We start from the raw sequence: 18688 nt of genomic DNA, 5'->3' as shown, positions 1-18688 counted from the left end.
AAGTCAGCATTCTTGTCTTGTTCCTATTCTGAAGAAGAACTTTCAGCTCTTCCCCATTGAGTATGATGTTAGCTGTGGGTTTGTCATACATGGCCTTGATTATGTTGAGGAACTTTCCCTCCTTATCTTCTTTGTTGAGAGATTTTACATAAATGAATACTGGATAGTGTCAAATGCTTTTTTCTACATCTTTTGAGATTATCTTTATCATTCCTTTTTCTTAATGTAGTGTAACACATTGATTGATTTGTACATGTTGAATCATTCCTGCTTCCCTGGAATAAATCCCACTTGATCATCGTGTATGATCCTTCTAATGTATTGTTGAATTCTGTTTGCTAATATTTTAATGAGGATTTTGCATCTGTGTTTCTCAGGGATATTGGTGTGTAATTTTCTTTTTCTGTGGTGTACTTGTCTGATTTTAGTATCAAGGTGATGCAGGCCTCATAAAATCAGTTTGGGAGCATTTCTTTCTCTTCTGTTTTTTTAAAGATTTTGTGAAGTGTGTTATTAAATCTTCTTGAATGTTTGGTATAATTAACTAGTGAAGCCATCTCTTGTAGACTTTTGTGTGTTGGAAATTTTGTGATTTCTGATTCAATCTCCTCATTATTAGTAATTGATGTTTTCAGATTTTCTATTTCTTCATAATTCAGTCTTGCAAAATTGTATATTTCTAGGAATTTATCCACTTTTTTTAGGTTGTACAATATGTTGGCCTGTAATTGTTCATACGAGTCTCTTATGATCATTTGTCTTTCTCTGGTAATAATTGTAACTTCTCCTCTTTCATTTCTGATTTTATTTGAATCCTCTCTCTTTTTTTCTTGAGTCTAGCTAGAAGTTTGTCAGTTTTGTATACCTTTTTAAGAAAGCCGCTCTTTGTTTCACTGATCTTTTCTATTGGTTTTTTTAAAATCTGTATTTCATTTATTATTTCATTCTGATCTGTTATTTCCTTCCTTCTGATATTATTTTCTTCCTTCTTTTGGGCTTTGATTGTTTTTCTAGTTCCTTTAAGTGCTTCTTTAGATTGTTTGAGATTTTTCTTGTTTCCTGAGGTAGGCCTCTATTGCTATACTCTTCCCTCTTAGCACCTCCTATGCTTCATTCAATAGATTTTGTTGTATATATAGATGTATTGACATATAGATATATCGTATTTCTGTTTTAATTTGTCTTATGTGTTTGCTTTTTTTTTTCTTTTTACTCTTGGATTTCTTCATTGGCCTTTGGTTGTTTAGTAGCATGTGTTTAATCTCCACCCATTTGTGATTTTTTCAAGTTTTCTTTTTGTAATTGATGGCTAGTTTCATACCATTTTGGTTGGAAAAGATATTTGGTATAATTTCAGTCTTCTTAAATTTATTGAGACTTGTTTTGTGTCCTAACATGTGATCTTTCTCAGAGAATGTTCCATGTCTATTTGAGAAGAATGTGTTTTGCTGCTTTTGGATGAAATGTTCTGTATACATCTTTAAAGACCAGCTGATCTAGTGTGTCACTGAAGACCAATGTTCCCTTATTGATTTCCTGTCTGGATGATCTATCCATTGGTATAAGTGTGGTATAAAGTCTCCTACTATTATTGTATTGCTGTCAGTTTCTTCCTTTTGGTTTGTTAATATCAGCTTTGTATATATTGGTCCTCCTCTGTTGGATGCATAAATACCCAGAAATGTTAATATCTTCTTGTAGAATTGACTAATTTATCATTGTGTAATGCCTTCTTTTCCTTTTATTATAGTCTTTGTTTTTAAAGCCTATTTTACAGGGCACCTGGGTGGCTCAATTGATCGAGCACCTGACTCTTGATTTCAGCTCAGGTCATAATTTCACAGTTTGTGAGATTGAGCCCCATGTCAGGCTCTATGCTGACAGCACGGAGCCTGCTTGGGATTCTCTCTCTCTGCCACTCCCCCACTTGGCTCTCTCTGTATCTGTCTTTCTGTCTCAAAATGAATAAGTAAACTTTTAAAAACTAAGTCTATTTTGTCTGATATGAGGGTAGCTAAACCAGCATTCTTTTAGTTTCCGTGTTTGTGGAATATATTTTTCTATTCTTTTACTTCCAGTCGTGCGTGTCCCTAGATCTTTAATGAGTCTCCTGTAGACAACATATAGATGGGTCTTGGTTTTTCATCCATTCAGCCACTCTATATCTTGTGTGTGTGTGTGTGTGTGTGTGTGTGTGTGTGTGTGTGTGTGCGCGCGTATGTATGAGTCTTTTGGAGAATTTAGTCCATTTATTTATAGTAATTATTGACATGTATGTACTTCTTTCCATTCTGTTAATTCTTTTCTGACTTGTATCATAGTTCCTCTCTTCCTTTGTTCTCTTACTTTTTCCTGGTGGTTTAATAACTTTCTTTAATTTATGTTTAGGTTCCTTTCTCATTATCTTTGGTGTATCTACTATAGGTTTTTGCTTTGTGGTTAGCATGTAGTTTATATACAACAGTTGTATATGTTATATACAACATATATATATATATATATATATATATATATATGTATGTATATATAATTTAAGTTGATAGCAATTTAAACTTGAATGCATTCTAAAAATTCTGCATTCTTGGTGTCCTCTCCACATCACCCTCACCCAGTGTTTTATGTTTTTGATGTCACGTTTACATCTTTTTCTTTTGTGTATCCTCTAATTATCATAGTTACAGTTGATTTTACTATTGTTGTCTTTTAACCTTCATACTAGCTTTATAAGGGGTTAATTCACCAGCTTTACTATATATTTGCCTTACTGTTGAGATTTCTAGTTCATTTTTTTTTTTTTTTTTGTTACTAAGTCATGCCTTTTCTTTTCAGCTTAAAGAAGTCCCATTAACATTTCTTGTAACTCATTTAGTGGTGATGAACCCCTTTAGCTATTCTGAAAAACTCTTTCTTTCTCCTTCATATCTAAATAATAGCCTTGTTGGGTAGAGTATTTTTGGTCGGAAGTTTTTTCCTTTCTGCACTTTGAATATGTTGTGCCACTCCCTTCTGGACTGCAAAGCTTCAGCTGAAAAATCAGCTGATAGTCTGATGGGGGTTCCCTTGTATGTAACAAGTGATCTCTTGCTGCTTTTTAAGATTCTCTCTTCATCTTTAACTTTTGACATTTTAATTATAATGTGTCTTGGAGTGTGTCTCTTTGGGTTCACCTTACTTAGAACTCTCTGTACCTTGATGTCTGTCCCCTCTCTTACATTAGGGAAGTTTCCAGCTATTATTTCTTCAAAAAAGTTTTCTCCCCCTTTCTTTCTTCTTGACTCCTGTAATAAAAACATTATTCCCCTGGTGTTGTACCATGAATCCCTTAGGCTATCTTCACTTTTTTAAAATACTTTTTTATTTTTGCTCCTTTCTTTGGTTGAGCTCCACTTCCTTGGTTTAGGTTGCTGTTCTGTTCTTCTGCATCATCTAGTCAGCTATTGAACCCCTTCTTGTATTTTCAGTTCAGTTACTGTATTCTTCTTTCTGTGACTTCTGTTTGATCCTTTCTTGTATTTTCTCTTTGTTAAAAATCTCATTTTGCTCATCCATTCTTCTCCTGAGTTTGGTGAGCATCTTTATGACCATCATTGAACTCTTTATCTGATAAATCACTACTATTTGTTTCATTAAGATTTTTTTCTGGAGCTTTATCTTGTTCTTTGATTTAGCACATATTCCTCCATTTCCTCATTTTGATTTTATTTCTTTGTTTCTGTGTATATTAGGTATAACAGCCTCCTCTCCCAGTCTTAAAGGAGTGGCCTTGTATAGACTGACGAACCTTATTGTTCAGTCTTACACTAAATTTTGCTTTTCTCTTGCACCTTTGTGATTGTCTAAGCAGCCTGAGTTATTCTTGATGGGTCCCACTTGAGGATGTTGAGGGTTTGCCAAGTCCTGTCAGTGTGTGAAAGGGAGAGAACTCAGTCAGCACCTAATTTCAAGCTGAGTGGAAGCCAGGCCCTCAGGCAGCTGCTTCTAAAGTATACAAATATATATGGTCTTTTGGGACTGCACTAATAACCCCTGCTGGCCTCCTAGCCAGGTGATTTGGAGGTGTGCCCTGGTGCCATTTACCCCCTAGGGCTCCAGACAAGTGGGTAAGCTCCTTGCTAGGAGATGCCAGCAAGTTTTAGTGAGGCCAAGGGAGAGTAAAGCTAGTGTCCCCTACCCTACATTCCCTGAGAGTTCCTTGGTTGCCTCTGGTTGTATAGTAAACCTGTAGTCTGTCCCACAGGACACATAACAAGGCCTTTTTTGTAGGAAGACTAGGTAGGAAGACTAGGATTTGTTTCAATATGCTTTTTGTGCTGTGCCCTGGTGTTTATCACCTGCCAGGAACTCTTTCTGATGTTTTAGTCTCATGGGGCCCAGCAACACAGGCCACCCTGGGCACCAAAGCCAGCTGTTCGGGGAATGTCTTCTATGTTGACTGCACATGCCTGCCAGCTTTAGCAGAGCTGCAGGAATCTCGTTGGCTATAGCAGGGCCACAGGCAGGTATATAGGCTGGACTATACCACTGGGTACAGTAGCGTTGTAGGAGCTTTTGGGACCAGGGGAAGCCCACTGGCTTCAGAAACCTGCATGGGAGCCTGCGTCCAGGGCAGGCCTGCCAGCTTCAGCATGACCATGAGAGAACATTGGAGGAGGGGGAGCCTATTGGTGCTACCAAGGCTGGGGGAATACAAAAGTGGTGACTGCCAGCATGACATGGTAGAGTAAAGAACTCAAAAAAAATTAAGAGGCACCAATACCTCCTTCCCCAGAGAAAGTCCTGCCAGTGCATGCTTATCTCCAGCAGATGCTGAAAGAATAACTAATGAATCTCCTTTACATACGGCCTAGGCACTTTTCAAATTTCTGCTTTTGCCCTCCATCCCAAGATGAGTGAATCTGTGCAGGAGCCTTTTAAGAACAGACTTTTAATTACCTGTAGCCTCTTGGGTCTCCTAGACATAAGCCCGTTGGTTTTTAGAGCCAGACTTTTGGGGGATTTATCTTTCCAGTGTAAATAGCAAGGACTGGAGTGTCTCATGTGGGTCACCAGCGCCTTGCTTCTTTAGGAGAAGCACTGAACTGCTAAGATCCCTCCCCATGCCAAGGACAGATTTTTGGCAAAACCATGTCTCTGCTTCTCCCATCTCACTGTGGCCTTTATATCGACTATTGTGGATAAACTCTTCAGCTAGTTTTCCAGTCTTCTTAAGAGGGTATTAATCTATATATAGCTGTATATTTTTGTATACATGGGAAGAGATAAGTTAAGGATCTTTCTTTTCCACCATCTTGAACCATCCTGGCCTGACTACGTGTTGTTATACACACATGGTTTTCTATAAGTTGGAGTTCTGTAATGTGGAGACCATTTGTTTTGATGTGTTTTTGCTTTGTTTGTATTTGGTGGTTTGGGGCCAGGATGTGAAATGTGCACTTTAGGTGCACATGCTACTCACCTAAGTTTATACCCTCCAGTTTCATGCATTTTAAGAAATACTCAATTTGTTGACAAGTCCTAAGCAAATTTAATCTACTGATAAACATATTTTTCTTCTGAATGTTGCCAAACTTTGAGCATTTCCTATGGAAATCTTTCTATTTATACTAATTTCTTTCTGATCCTTTTTTAAAGTCTTTTTTAAAATTTCCTACATTTAACATTTTTCAGATATTTCCAGTTTTGTCAATTAATCTTTGCCAAATTAACCAGATTTGCCCATTGTCATCAAAAACTTGTTTAACTAAAAAGTTTATAACGGTTCTAATTGGATGGTTTTTAACAGCTTGTGAACATTTCTGTAGTGTCAGCATTTTAAGAGATGTTCATTTTCTATCTGTCCCCGTGCCCTGTGGCTGCAGCTGGAACTTTGAGCTAAGGCCAAGAAGAGGGACCTTCCCTTGCAGGAAGAACAGATTGTATATGTTATCACATGTCTCAGTGCAGCCCATCAGCCGTAGTGAACAGGGAACTGAGAGGCTCAGAGAGGAGGAGACCAAGGAGCAGAGAGTGAGCGCAAAGGGCAAAGAGAGGATAAAATGAGGGCATGGCATTGGCATTATCTTTATCTCCTTCCTCTCTTAATCAGAATTTTCTTCTGTCACATAATTCAGCTAATTATTGGGATAAAAAAATATATGGTACCAGGGTGGGTACTTTACCAGTATATATGGATATAAGAGTACTGGTTGTTAAAATAGTCAATTTCTTTGGGTAATGTTTGGTAAATAGCCTCTTCTTCAGTCTCCTCATTGTACTCCCTCACCCCACCAATAGGGCCTTCTGGACATTCCTGTGATCTGGCATAGCATGGGATTCTAGGACTTTGCTTCAGCACAATACTGGTTAATGCTGCTGCTGTAGCTGTTACTAAGTATGTGCATAATACCCTGCATGGAATTAATCCACACAAGTGAATGAGTCACAGTTCTTTACCCCTCCTAAATATATTTACATTTTTTAAAGGAAAACATTAATCCAAATGTAACTCAAATGGAAGTCCAACTCAGTGAAAACATCCTACCACCATGAGGAAAGATAGTTCTGCACAGCCCAGTTGACTGTCCCTTAAGTAACAAGTGTTGTCCAGGAGTCCGTCACCAAGGTCACTGCCTCAGATGCAATCCTATTTCTCAGCCTTCTTCCTTTTTTTCTGCCTCTGAAAGTATATGACATCTAACTGCTGTTTTGGTTTTGAGGTGTTTTGATTTTCCTACAATGGCTTACACTGAGTGATGAAGTTGGTCACTTACTGATGGAAAGAGAGAATGGTATGGAGTTAATTATTCTATAATGTCATTTCCTAGTGATTAAAGGCTGTTTCTGAATAAAATACACTCAGTGGAGTATTTCAATAGGAAGCCTCCCCCTCTCTCTGATTTTCACTTATGCTCTATCATCTGAGGGGTATCCCTTTCTTTAGCATTAGCTGTAGGAATTGGGCCCTTCCCTTAATGCCTACAGAGCCCTTTCTCTCTTTTGGCTCTTAATAGATAAACAGTAACATCATTACCCAGCCATTTGAGTCCCTAGATCACTAGATGACTGAGGTCCCCTTCATCCATATTATATATACTGTAAAGTATCCAAAGAGAAACTTAGGATAAAAAAAATATATGGCACCAGGGCTGGTACTTTACCAGTATATATGGATATATGAGTACTGGTTGTTAAAATATTCAATAAGTGATTCATTCGTGAGCAAAAGAAAGGATTCTAATTTAGTATGGGTAACAAGTGCAACTTCTGCCTAGGGCAGGTGTTTTTTCTGCTTGGTTTCTCTTCTTCAAGCCTCAGTAAGCCAGAGTTGCTTCCATTTTCTAATTTCACACAGTAGATCTCTTTCCATTTTGGAACAGATCTCCACATCCCAAATTCAGTCTCTGATTTTGAGGTCTGTGTTTAACCTTACCAGTTGTTTTCATTTTATGAGTTCATAGTTCAACAGCTCACAGTTTAACTTTCTCCTCATTAGACTCTTCCTGGTTGCCTACCTTTCTTACCCCTCTTTAGTACTTAAATCTTTCACCTGGCTCCACCACTGCCTTTTTTCTATCAAAACCATCCTCAAGCCCCCTGGTCTGCTGTCCTCAAGTCCTTCTCGAACACCCTTAACCCAAAGCAGATTTCTATTTCAAACACCTGCACTTGCATTAAAAATATGTAGGATGGTTGCTGGTCTGCAAAAAAAAAAAAAAAAAAAAAAAAAAAAGAAGAAGAAGAAGTGTGTAGTTGGGAAGAAAAGCTCTTTAGCACAACTATGAAATTTAAAAATATGCCCTCAAAATTCAAAAACAAACCTTGCATTTTTTATTAAATGCTAACATTGTATGAAATCGTTTTTTGTTGTGGGCTAAGCAGTGCAATAAGGAATTGTCTCATACAAATGAAAAATAACCTTGTTTCCCACATATTGTCTGTTGAGAAAAGGGTAACAGCAAAATAACATTGACCGTAGGAGCCATCACATTCGTGAAGTCTAAGTTTTTCTTATCCAAAATGTCTTGTTTCTGAATATGCAAATGTACTGGTTTCTTGAATTTAACACATCTTAAATTAGACTATTCATTTATATATATTTTAGAACTCAAACCACTCTGTAAACCACTCAAACCACTCTGTAAACTCTATAAACATTATATAATTAGTCTGTGTAATAGCCTAATAATAAAGACAAGAGGGCGACCTCGTTGTTATGGACAGAGACATATAAATATCTTCATCATGGCCTACATCACATAGTGCTATTATTAGGCATCAGCCTTTGTCTTTATTACTTCAATCTATTCAGTGATAACAATTCACTCAGTAGTAATAATTAACATGTATTGAGTCGCTATTCCATGCAGCCCCTGTGCAAAGCCCTTAAACACATAATTTTATTTAACCTTCATAGCTATATCACAAGGCAGATACTACTACCATGCCCCACTAAAGCTCAGAAAGGTTAAATAATCCGCCTAAGTGTATACAGCCAATGAGTGACAGAGCAGGGATTTGAACCCAGACCTTTCTTTTCCACAGTCTACCTTCATGACCTTGCCAGACTATACCAGATGCATTAGAGTTAGCACACTGTGGACACTCAGTTATTTATGGAGTGAATAGAGCATTGAAACACTTCAATTTGGTTTAGTCAGTGTTTATGTGATATGTACTATGTACAGGGCATTTAAAGACCATTATATAAATATTTATTAAGGTTATATTAAAACCACAATTAGATACCACTTCACACCCACTAGGATGTCTAAAATTAAAAAGACAGACAACATGTATGGCCAAAGATGTAGAGAAACTGGAACACTCATACATTGCTGGTAGGAATGTAAAATGGTACAGCCATTTTGCGAAATAGTTCTTGCGGTTCCTTACAGTGTTAAACATAGAATCACCATATGGTCCAGCAGGTTCACTTTCAAAGAAATTCAAAACATATGTCCACACAAAAACTTGTGCATGAATGTCATAGTCCAAATATCGATCAATTGATGAATAATTCATACAACAGAATAGTATTTACTCATAAACAGGAGTGAAGTGCCGATACATGTACAACATAGAGGAATCCTGAAAACCTAATGCTAAATGAAAGAAGCCAGACACAAGAGGCCACATATTGTCTGGTTCCATTTGTATGAATTGGCCAAAATAGGCAAATCCATAGAAAAATAGATTAGTGGTTGCCAGGGCTTTGGAGGGGGGAGAGATAGGAAGTGACTGCTTAATTGGTAAAGGATTTCTTTTTGAAGGTGAGGAAAATGTTTTACAATTAAGCAGTGGTGATGGTTGTAGAATTCTGAAATACTCCAAAAATCACTTAATTGGACACTTGAAAAGAGTGAATTTTATGGTATACAAATAGATTATAGCTCAATAAAACAGTTAGTTTTAAAATACTACATGCTAGGTGCAAAGATAAGGAAAACAGCTAGCATTCCTTTGGAGCTTACTCTTTAATTGGGAGAGATGACTGTAATCAAATCATTTTAATGAGATATAATATATGTCAAAATAGAGATATGTAAACCAGGCTCTGGGATCACAGGACAGAATAAATAACTACTGTGGGCATGTGGGAAAGTTTACCTTTGGAAGCATCTGAGCTGGATTGTGAAGGATGAGTTCACAGGGGGTGGATCCTAGTTCAGCCAGCCCTAGGGAACACCCAAAGCATGCCACAAAGCACAGTGAGAAGAAGGAACAGTCTCCACATGTTCTGGGAATGGGTACTCCATGTGAATGTATGAGCATAGGGCACACGAGACGTGATTCAAATGCGAAGAACCCCAAAACTCTGGCCTAAAACAGATGGAGAGGAGCCCACACATGTAATGCCAAGAAGTTGGATTTATCCTGGAAAGAGTGTAATGTCATCCGAGGCTTTTAAGCACATGAATGACCTGATGAGATTTCTGTTTTCTGAAGATGACCCTAGTAGCAATGTGGGAAATGAATGGGAGGGGGAAGGGTCAGAAGTTCTTGGAGACGGTGGTAGCTGGAGAAGAGATTATGTCTGCCATCCCATTTGAACCTGTGGTAAAGAGATTTTTCTGTCTCTACTCTGTCTCAGGGCTTTCTCCCCCTATCCCTGAGAGAATTTTTCAGAGCCTAAGATGTTGGCTGGGCCACGAGTTGCTTTTCTCCCCAGAGGCCTGCCTCTCCTGCACTTGTGTCTCCACCATAAGCAGAGTGAAAGAAAGCACCTTGCCCTGGCAGGCCCTACAGTCTAGATTTGGGCTGAGAGGTACGAAGTCCCATGATAGCCTTGAGTTTTAGCTGGGTTCTTTAATATACCTTTTACCAAAACTTTACTTTTATTAATAGATATGTTTAGGTCTATTAATAAAGCCAGTTCCTTTTTATTCTTAGGGCTATTACTATATAAAAGGCTGCTTTGGGGGTGCTTGAGTGGCTCATTTGGTTAAGTGGCTGGCTCTTGATTTCAGCTCAGGTCATGATCTCACAGTTGGTGAGTTCAAGGCCCAGGTTGTGGGCTCTGTGCTGACAGTGTGGAGCCTAGTTGGGATTCCCTCTCTCTCTCTCTCTCTCTCTCTCTCTCTCTCTCTACCCCTACTCTGCTTACACTCTCTCTGTCTCTCTCAGTCTCTCAGTTAAAATAATAATAATACTAATAATAATAATAGTAATAATGAACTTTTTTTTTTAAAGGCTGCTTTGTCAGAGATTCCCAGATGGAATTTGGAGCACTAAACACCACACTGAACTCTTAACAGTAGTAGTGGTAATAGGAAGAGAAAAATTCCTGACATTTCAGAGGTAGGGTCAACCTAGTAGGGCCTGGGAGGAATTCTGCCTAATAGCAGCTTGTGCAGGAGGAGGGGGAGATGCCATCACCAGAGGCATGCGAGTAGGTGACATTTAACTCCCATTCTAGAGATCTGTGCATTATACAGTGTTTTGCTATATAATTGTTTTTTAAGTTTATTTATCTATTTAGAGAGAGAGAACCAGCAGGGGAGGAGCAGGGATGGGGGAGACAGAAGATCTGAAGCAAGCTCTGAGCTGTCAGCACAGAGCCCAGTGCAGGGTTCAAAGTCACTAACCATGAGATCATGACCTGAGCCGAAGTTGGACACTTAACCAACTGAGCCACCCAGTCACCCCTGCACTGCTTTTGATAAAAATAATGTTTTCTTTTTTACCATGTTCCTTTAAAACCAGTGTTATTTTATTTTGTTTGATTTGTTTTCTTTATGCCCACAGAGAAAAACATTGTGCCTAAGAGTGGATCCCTGTCAACATTTTATTTAACTACATGAGAGTGGACATTTTACAAAACCTGAAAACGTCTACTTTTAGGAGAACTGAAATTTATTTTTTTTAGTTAGATGATTAAACCCTCACTCTTGTCATTGTGTATCCTCTGGCTTGTTTGCAAATGTTAGGGCAGACGCCTTAGTTCCAGCTCTGCTCACCAGTCGTGGGCCGTTCGGGGCCATCACCCATTTGTGTCACAGCGGTTTTATTAATTCTTTGAAGAACAGGAGACGAATGACATGAGACAGTAATGATTCCTACAAGAGCTGCCCTTTGATCAAAGTCTTTGAGACCCGACACTGGTGCTTTTTGTTGGTGTGTGCTGCTCTGGGATAGCACCAGACTTTGAAGTGCTTTATTGTTTTTTTATGACTTTTATGAGATTTCCTTTTCCTCTGCTTCATTTCTAATAACTGGCTTTTAATCCTATCATCATGGCCAAGAAATTTGTCTCTAAAGAGCATTAGTTTACCATGGAGCAAAACAGAGCAAATATATTAAGTCCCTGAACCTTTCAGATAAAAACACACATTTTGCCACCTTAAGCATTTTGTAGTTTTTTTCCCCAGGACTTCTCACCAAAAGCAGTATTTTTTTTTTTTTTATGTTTTTCAAAGGCAAGATTGAACAAAAGACAGGAACACAGTAACGAGTGTCTGCTATATAACCGAAGAGAGCAATGTGTTCTTCTGTTTTCCACATCTTATGACAGGGGCATGTTGGCTTAACTCTATTTTTTCCCAAAGCCTTGTGATAAAAATTACTATAAGTTTAGATCACTCCTCCTACTTACAAACACCTACATTTCAGTTCTTTATTTATCATATACTAAAAGGGTCACTTAACATAGTTATTTCTTTACAAGGACAAACCGTCATGATGAGTTAGGATATTTGTCAATAATTTGCTAGTATAATGTCTTTTCTAAATGCAAGAATGTAGTCAGAAAAGACAAAATTTTTCAGCTTGGGGCACCTGGGTGGCTCAGTCAGTTAAGTATCTGGCTCTTGATTTTGGCTCAGGTCATGATCTCACAGTCATGCGATTGAGCCCCACATTGGGCTCTGAGCTGAATATGGAGCCTGGTTGGGATGCTCTCTCTCTCTCTCTCTCTCTCTCTCTCTCTCTCTCTCTCTCCCTCTCTCTGTCTGCACCTCCCCCACTCATGCACATGCTTTTTCTCTCTCTCAAAAAAAAAAAAAAAAGTTTTAGCTTAATTGTGCTTTTAAGTAAAAAAGCTTTCCTAAGCCATAAAAAATGTTTTGTCTTCCTATATTTTTGCTTACCATTACCACTGAGAAATGCTGATAACATTAATAAGATCAGTCATTTTTCAAATACAGACTTGCCAGAACAGTATGGCTACTGAGTATTTAACTATCAGTGTGGCTCTTATAATTTAAAGATTCTGGTCTGTTCTGGTAAGACCAGTAAAGCTTGCTCCTGCAGGGAGTCTTGTTATTAATAAATCTAATATTTTTAGTAAACATGTTCATTTGGGAAACATTTTGTTTATAATTTTTTCTTACTGCCTTTTTCTCAGATGCTTTCATTGGTGGATCCACATTCACTTTATAAAAAATTAATTTAAAAAGCACTAATGTTCACTTCTTTGATTAATCTTGACATGTCCCAAGAACCTGCTAGAGTCTCCTTGCAGAGCTAATGGTGATATGTCCCTGTCTCAAAACATTAAGGAAAGTGTATTTTGCTTTGAGCTGACCTAGCTGACCTTAGACTTGTGAGTCCTGCCCACACAGCAGTGTCTCCTACAACTCCAGCTGTCACGGTTCCTGCCCTGTCCTCTGCTCACCTCATCAGCGTTTCCCGCTCTCTGGCCATGTGGGCGCTCCCGTGTCATTTGCTCTCCTGTAAGTAGCTGCTCAGAATCCAGTTACCATGACAGATGAACCAAAGGAGAATGTTTCATGCCTGCACCCAAGTTACTCTGTGTTGGTACTACTCAGTATGGAAAAATTATTATTTGAGAGAAGCTAGAGGGATTCTCAGTATTTAGGAGAATGTATTTCTTTGTTTCTCCTTGAAAAGAGTTAATTCACCACCCATTTGTACACTCACATATGAACTTTCAATCTGTCTTTACTTCTGGACAATTAAGGAAAGAAATGGAGCTGCTCAAACCACAGGTGCATGTTCAGATATTTGATTCTAGTCCAGTGGCTCTTAATCTTTGTTGGGTCCTGAATCCATCCCTCTGAAACCATGGAGAAAGTAAAGAAGTACGCTCCAAAAATGTACATACGGGGCGCCTGGGTGGCTCAGTCGGTTAAGCATCCGACTTCAGCTCAGGTCATGATCTTGTGGTCTGTTCGATTTTGAGCCCCGTGTCGGGCCCTGTGCTGACAGCTCAGAGCCTGGAGCCTGCTTCGGATTCTGTGTCTCCCTCCCTCTCTGACCCTCCCCCGTTCATGCTCTGTCTGTCTCAAAAATAAATAAACATTTTTAAAAAATGTACATACAATACAGAAAACATTTTATAGACAATTTCAAGGGTTTCTTAGGCTCACATGAGGCCATCCAAGGTCTTGTGAAAGGCCCATGGGTCCCAAGAACACCTGTTCAGTAAACCTGCAGCCCTTCTCTGTTTCCATCCAACATGTATGATTATCGTTAGGGATGTGTCAGAGAGATTTTCTCGCCTGTGTTTCTGTCACTCCCAGCTGCTAAGTGTCAAAGAAACCTCATCAACCTCCCTCCTGCCGATTGCTCAGAGGTTGCTCTCAGAAAACATAACTGATGATATAGATCAGGCTTGTAATTGATTATCTCAGAGGAAGCCTTTATTTCTGTTAGGCCTTACAGCTTCTGGCAGCCCCATGGCCATGGCACTAATTTGCAAGTTCACTGCCTATAACCATGCTCACCATTGTCCAATGTAGCCGTCATAACATTAACTAAAGTCATTGCCACTAATTAATCTTGCCCTCTCCTTTTTCTAAAATTATGCTCTTAGTGGATCCTTCAGTTCCCAAAACTGTCAAATGATTCCCTTTATACCCTTTTCTGGGTTTTATGCACTCAAGTCTCAATTTATGATTACCCGAGCACCTGAACTTTCCAAATAACACCAATACTGATTACTCCTGTGTACCGGCCCTTGTAAGTGGCAGATGCAGGCATCAGTTTCTGATTACTGTCAGTCACCGCTAATCTTTACTGTGACTTGCCTCTGGCACATAATGAGAATTTCTCAAATGTTAATTCTAAAATTAGTCATTACTTAAATAGAAAAAGAGGTTCTTTAAAAAACAGCTTAATTAACTATCTTAATTAAAGAGATCAACTATAAAAGCTGATTATTTTAAGGCCCTGAGAATTCTTTTTTTTTTTTTTTAAAGATTTCTTAGGTTTTTGTTTTGTATTATGGGGAGGGTTGCTTTTTTTAATAAGCAAATCTAAAACAATTTTGGTTTGGTTCTTTGTGGGAAGATGAAGAGATTAAAAAGGTTTTAAACAAATTCCTTACAAGGTAGAATGGGACAAGAGATTCTAATATTATCTACACATTATTCCATGTAAGTGACAGTGGCCTGTTACTGTATATTTTATTTATTTGTTTGTTTATTTATTTGCTCTTCTTAACAAATATATTTCAAGGGTGCCTAGCTGGTTCAGTATGTGGAGCATGGAGCTCTGGATCTCCGGGTTGTGAGTTCGAGCCCCACGTTGGGTGTAGAGATTACTTAAAAATAAAATCTTTAAAAAGATGTAACTCTAAATGTATCTAGGAAGAGAGCCAGTTGAGGTGGGGGGTGGGGTAAGACAATAAATTGAAAACAAGCATATTAAGTGAAAGACTCCTTAAATAATGATGGAATCCTTAGCACCGTTCTCCTAATCTGCCCCCAGATTACTGGTAGCCAGCATTGTATCCTTCAGGAAGGTGATTAGAGGACTCCCTCCTGGAGAACCAGAAAAATGACAAAAATGTGTGATTGTGATTATATTTGTAGCTATATAATCCCAAATCTTGTCATTTTAACCACTTCTAAGTGTACAGTTGAATGGTAATGCTACGTAATATTACATTGGCAATGCTGTGCAGTTGTCATCACTATTTTCAAAAGTTTTCATCACCTCAGAGACTCTAACCATTTACCATAACTCCCCATGTCCTTTTCCCTCTTAACCACTAATCCTTCTTTCTATGTATTTACTATATCTTGCTTTCTTATACAGCACTGCTAAGAAGTGCAGGTAAGTTTTATTCTGTAAAATATCTTTACAATATATGGTATTTTGCTATCATTATCTGTAGTGTCTGTCAATGTTAATCTATTGCTGCATAACGAATTACCTCAAAACCCAGTGTCTTCAAACAACAGTTTGTCTTCAAACTATTCTTCAAATAGTCATATATTATTTATTATGGTTTCTGTGGGTGAGGAATTCAACCTAGGCTTATGGAGATGATGTATGTGCCTCTGCTCCATGATGACTAGGGCCTTTAATGGAGGACCCCAAGTCTGAGATCTGGAAACATCTCGAGGCTCATGCACTCACATGTCTGGCAATTGATGATGTCTGTAACCTAGGGGCCTGCTTGGAGTTGTCAACTTGAACATCCACACATGGTTTCTCCATGTGGCCTGGGCTTCCCCACAACATGGTGGCTAGACTCCAAACACAAGCAACCCAAGACATAAAAGGGATTCAGCAACCAAGTGGAAGCCATAGAAGTCACACATGCTGTCACTTTCACTGTATTCTGTTGATCAAGACAGTTACAAAGTCCCACCCAGGTTCAAGGGAGAAAAACACAGACCCCACCTCTAAATGTAGGTGTGTCATTGTCACATTGTGAGAAGAACATGTCAAATAAAATAAGAATGGGTGTGGCTGTCTTTGGAAATGCAATGTGTGTCTACTATAGTACCTCCAGCTGGAATTCTCTAAAACGGACTCCTTTAATTTTCCTTTACTGCTAGCTAATCAGTCGTGGTGATATGCATTCTACTTTCTCTAATGAGGAGGTTGAGATTTACACATAGAAAAGAAGATGAAAAACAAGATAATGATGGAGATTTTCTCAGAAAAGAGAAATATATTTCTTGAAAACAAGATAATTATTAAGATGTGTCTATTAAAGAAGCAGTTCTAATTAGTAGCTTTAATTCTATTTGAAAAAAAATGCTCCCTAATCAAAAAAAAAAACCACTTTAATATGAAAAACATTGTTTATGAACACTGTATTTATAGTTTGGTTAAGAAAACATTTTTGTAGGTTCTTGATTGACTTGAAATACTTAAATATACAATTCTCCTTTCCCAGCTTGAAGTATTTTAATACATAGTTCTCTGGTCCCTGACATACCTCTAGAGCAGATAGTTTATGAAGTATAATTTTATTACATAAATTCCATAGCCACGTTACCTAACATCTCTAAACCTTTAGTGTCCTCATCTAAAATGTAGGAAGAATATTAGTACCTGTCTCACAGAGCTGGCATGAGGATCAAATGAGTTAATATATGTTAAGTGCTAGGCACATTGTAAGTGCTAAAAAAAAGTTAGACACAGAAAGTCTATATATTTGTTCATGTTATTCTACATATATGTATATATGAAGAGTCAGCGTAATTGAATTCATTTCCAACAAGGTGTTCAAAAGATAAAGGAATATGGTTACTGAAAATAGTTGGTTCAACTGTTTTCTTTAGGAAAAACATGTTAGATTGCTTCTTAATTTGCTGTTTGTTTTTCCCAGTTTGAAAAAGAAAAACAGCATGATATTCGATCATTCTTTTCACCAAAACCTAAGAAAAGGCAGTTGGTGACCTCCTGCGATGAATCGGGGATATTCCAGGAGAAAAATACTGTCGTTTCGGCAAACCCTGGAAAAATAGCCACGAGGCATATCATGGATTATGAAAGCAATTTTGAACCTGAAGGTAAAAGATTAAAGTTGGTTACCGCCAATGACCACCACAGTGCCCCAGAGGAGAAGCCATCCTGGCCCAGGCAAACCACGGCTCCTGCCCAGGAAACCACCCCACCTCTTCCTGGAAAGGGCTGGCAGTGTGGCCTCTGCACCTATATCAATAACTCCACGTTACCGTATTGTGAAATATGTGAGAATCCTCGAGGCGGTGCCGGTGAGTAGATGGAGTGTGGCCCTGGAGGGGGCTGGTGGTGTTGTCTTCACCTAGCCAGTGTTTTTAGAGGCAACTGCTGTATCGGGTTAGTGTGACTCGGCACTGACTTCAGCTTTTAAGCTGGAGTAAGAACTTTATACAGTGAAGACTGAATTTATCCCCTTGTGGAATGTGCACAACTTCCAGGTCTGTCAAGAATGTATATCCCAGAGCGTCTGTGACATGGCATTAATTTGGCACAAATGGACATTTCTCATTAATGCCAGCAGGATGTGAATTCAATGGGCAGGAATAGAAGCTCGGTTGCTATGGCAGCAAATATGCCTTATAGTCATAGACCTGCTGTTTTCTTTCTCCTGTAGATAATACTTGTTTTAAAAGAAATTACAGATTGTTTTTGTTTAAATAGCAAAATAATCCGGTGTAGCTTCTTTGCCTACTATGATATATATGGTGTCCTGTTTCATGCATGACAAATCATAAAAATTCCTTTACAGATCTTCTTTTAAGAACCAATTTGTAGGTTTTATGAGTTTATTCTTTTCCAAGTCCTGCTATTTTAAAAGTAGAAATTATAAACATACCTCAGAATATGTTTTTATAGCATGATATGCGTTTTTCTGATGTTTTGTTTTTGAAATGATTATTAATACTGAGGCTGTCTTAAGAAAAAAGATCATTAGTATTTCTTTGGTTTCCAGTGTTAGAGACCATGTTCATGGTAACTCAAAATGCCAAGTTGACAGTTTTGGAAACTGCAAGGAGTTGTTTTATCAGCAGTGATCACTGTACACATCTCCTTTTCCAACATAGGTGAATTCTTTAGAGAAGTGACATGAACCAAGAGTTAGCTGAGACACAGGCAGTACTGCAGATCCCGCCTGCCTTTCTTGCTTTTTCTGCATCTTAGTTTTAATCTGAAAGAAAATGTAATCAGTAGCTGAGTCTTTCCTCTTTCAATTCTGGGTGTTCCTACAAAAATGACAAGTCTGCCATCTGGGTGGTTATATTTGTAACGTCAACACCTGTTGTCTATGAACTAAATTGGAACCACAAGCTTATTCCATATAATCTCTCTCACAATCTGCATTATCTCATTCAATTTCCAACTACTCTAGGCCATAAAAATAAAGTATCTCATGACTACAGAATAATGTCAGTTCACATTAAGTATAAGTTGAGTGATTTAGCAACGAAAATCACAGTTTAATAGGGTTTTATATTCTGATTTTTCTTTGTGATACCAAGATCAACAGTGAAAGTTTCAAGACCCATGATTTAATAAGATAACTCTC

The 18688-nt window shown here is 38.2% G+C and overlaps 1 protein-coding gene across 8 annotated transcripts in view; it reads left to right on the top strand.

Moving 5' to 3' along the window:
* Window positions 1–18688, top strand: part of ZRANB3 (zinc finger RANBP2-type containing 3) — a 304853-nt gene that overhangs the window by 260728 nt on the left and 25437 nt on the right. For all 8 annotated transcript variants that reach the window (XM_042948578.1, XM_042948577.1, XM_042948579.1 and 5 more), the window contains one exon: window positions 17006–17393. In XM_042948578.1, coding sequence (XP_042804512.1) covers window positions 17006–17393 — 388 coding nt within the window. The remainder of the gene's footprint in view (window positions 1–17005; window positions 17394–18688) is intronic.

Source organism: Panthera leo, chromosome C1 (assembly GCF_018350215.1).
Source record: "Panthera leo isolate Ple1 chromosome C1, P.leo_Ple1_pat1.1, whole genome shotgun sequence".
Lineage (NCBI taxonomy): Eukaryota > Metazoa > Chordata > Mammalia > Carnivora > Felidae > Panthera > Panthera leo.
This window is presented reverse-complemented; position numbering and strand designations above follow the sequence as displayed.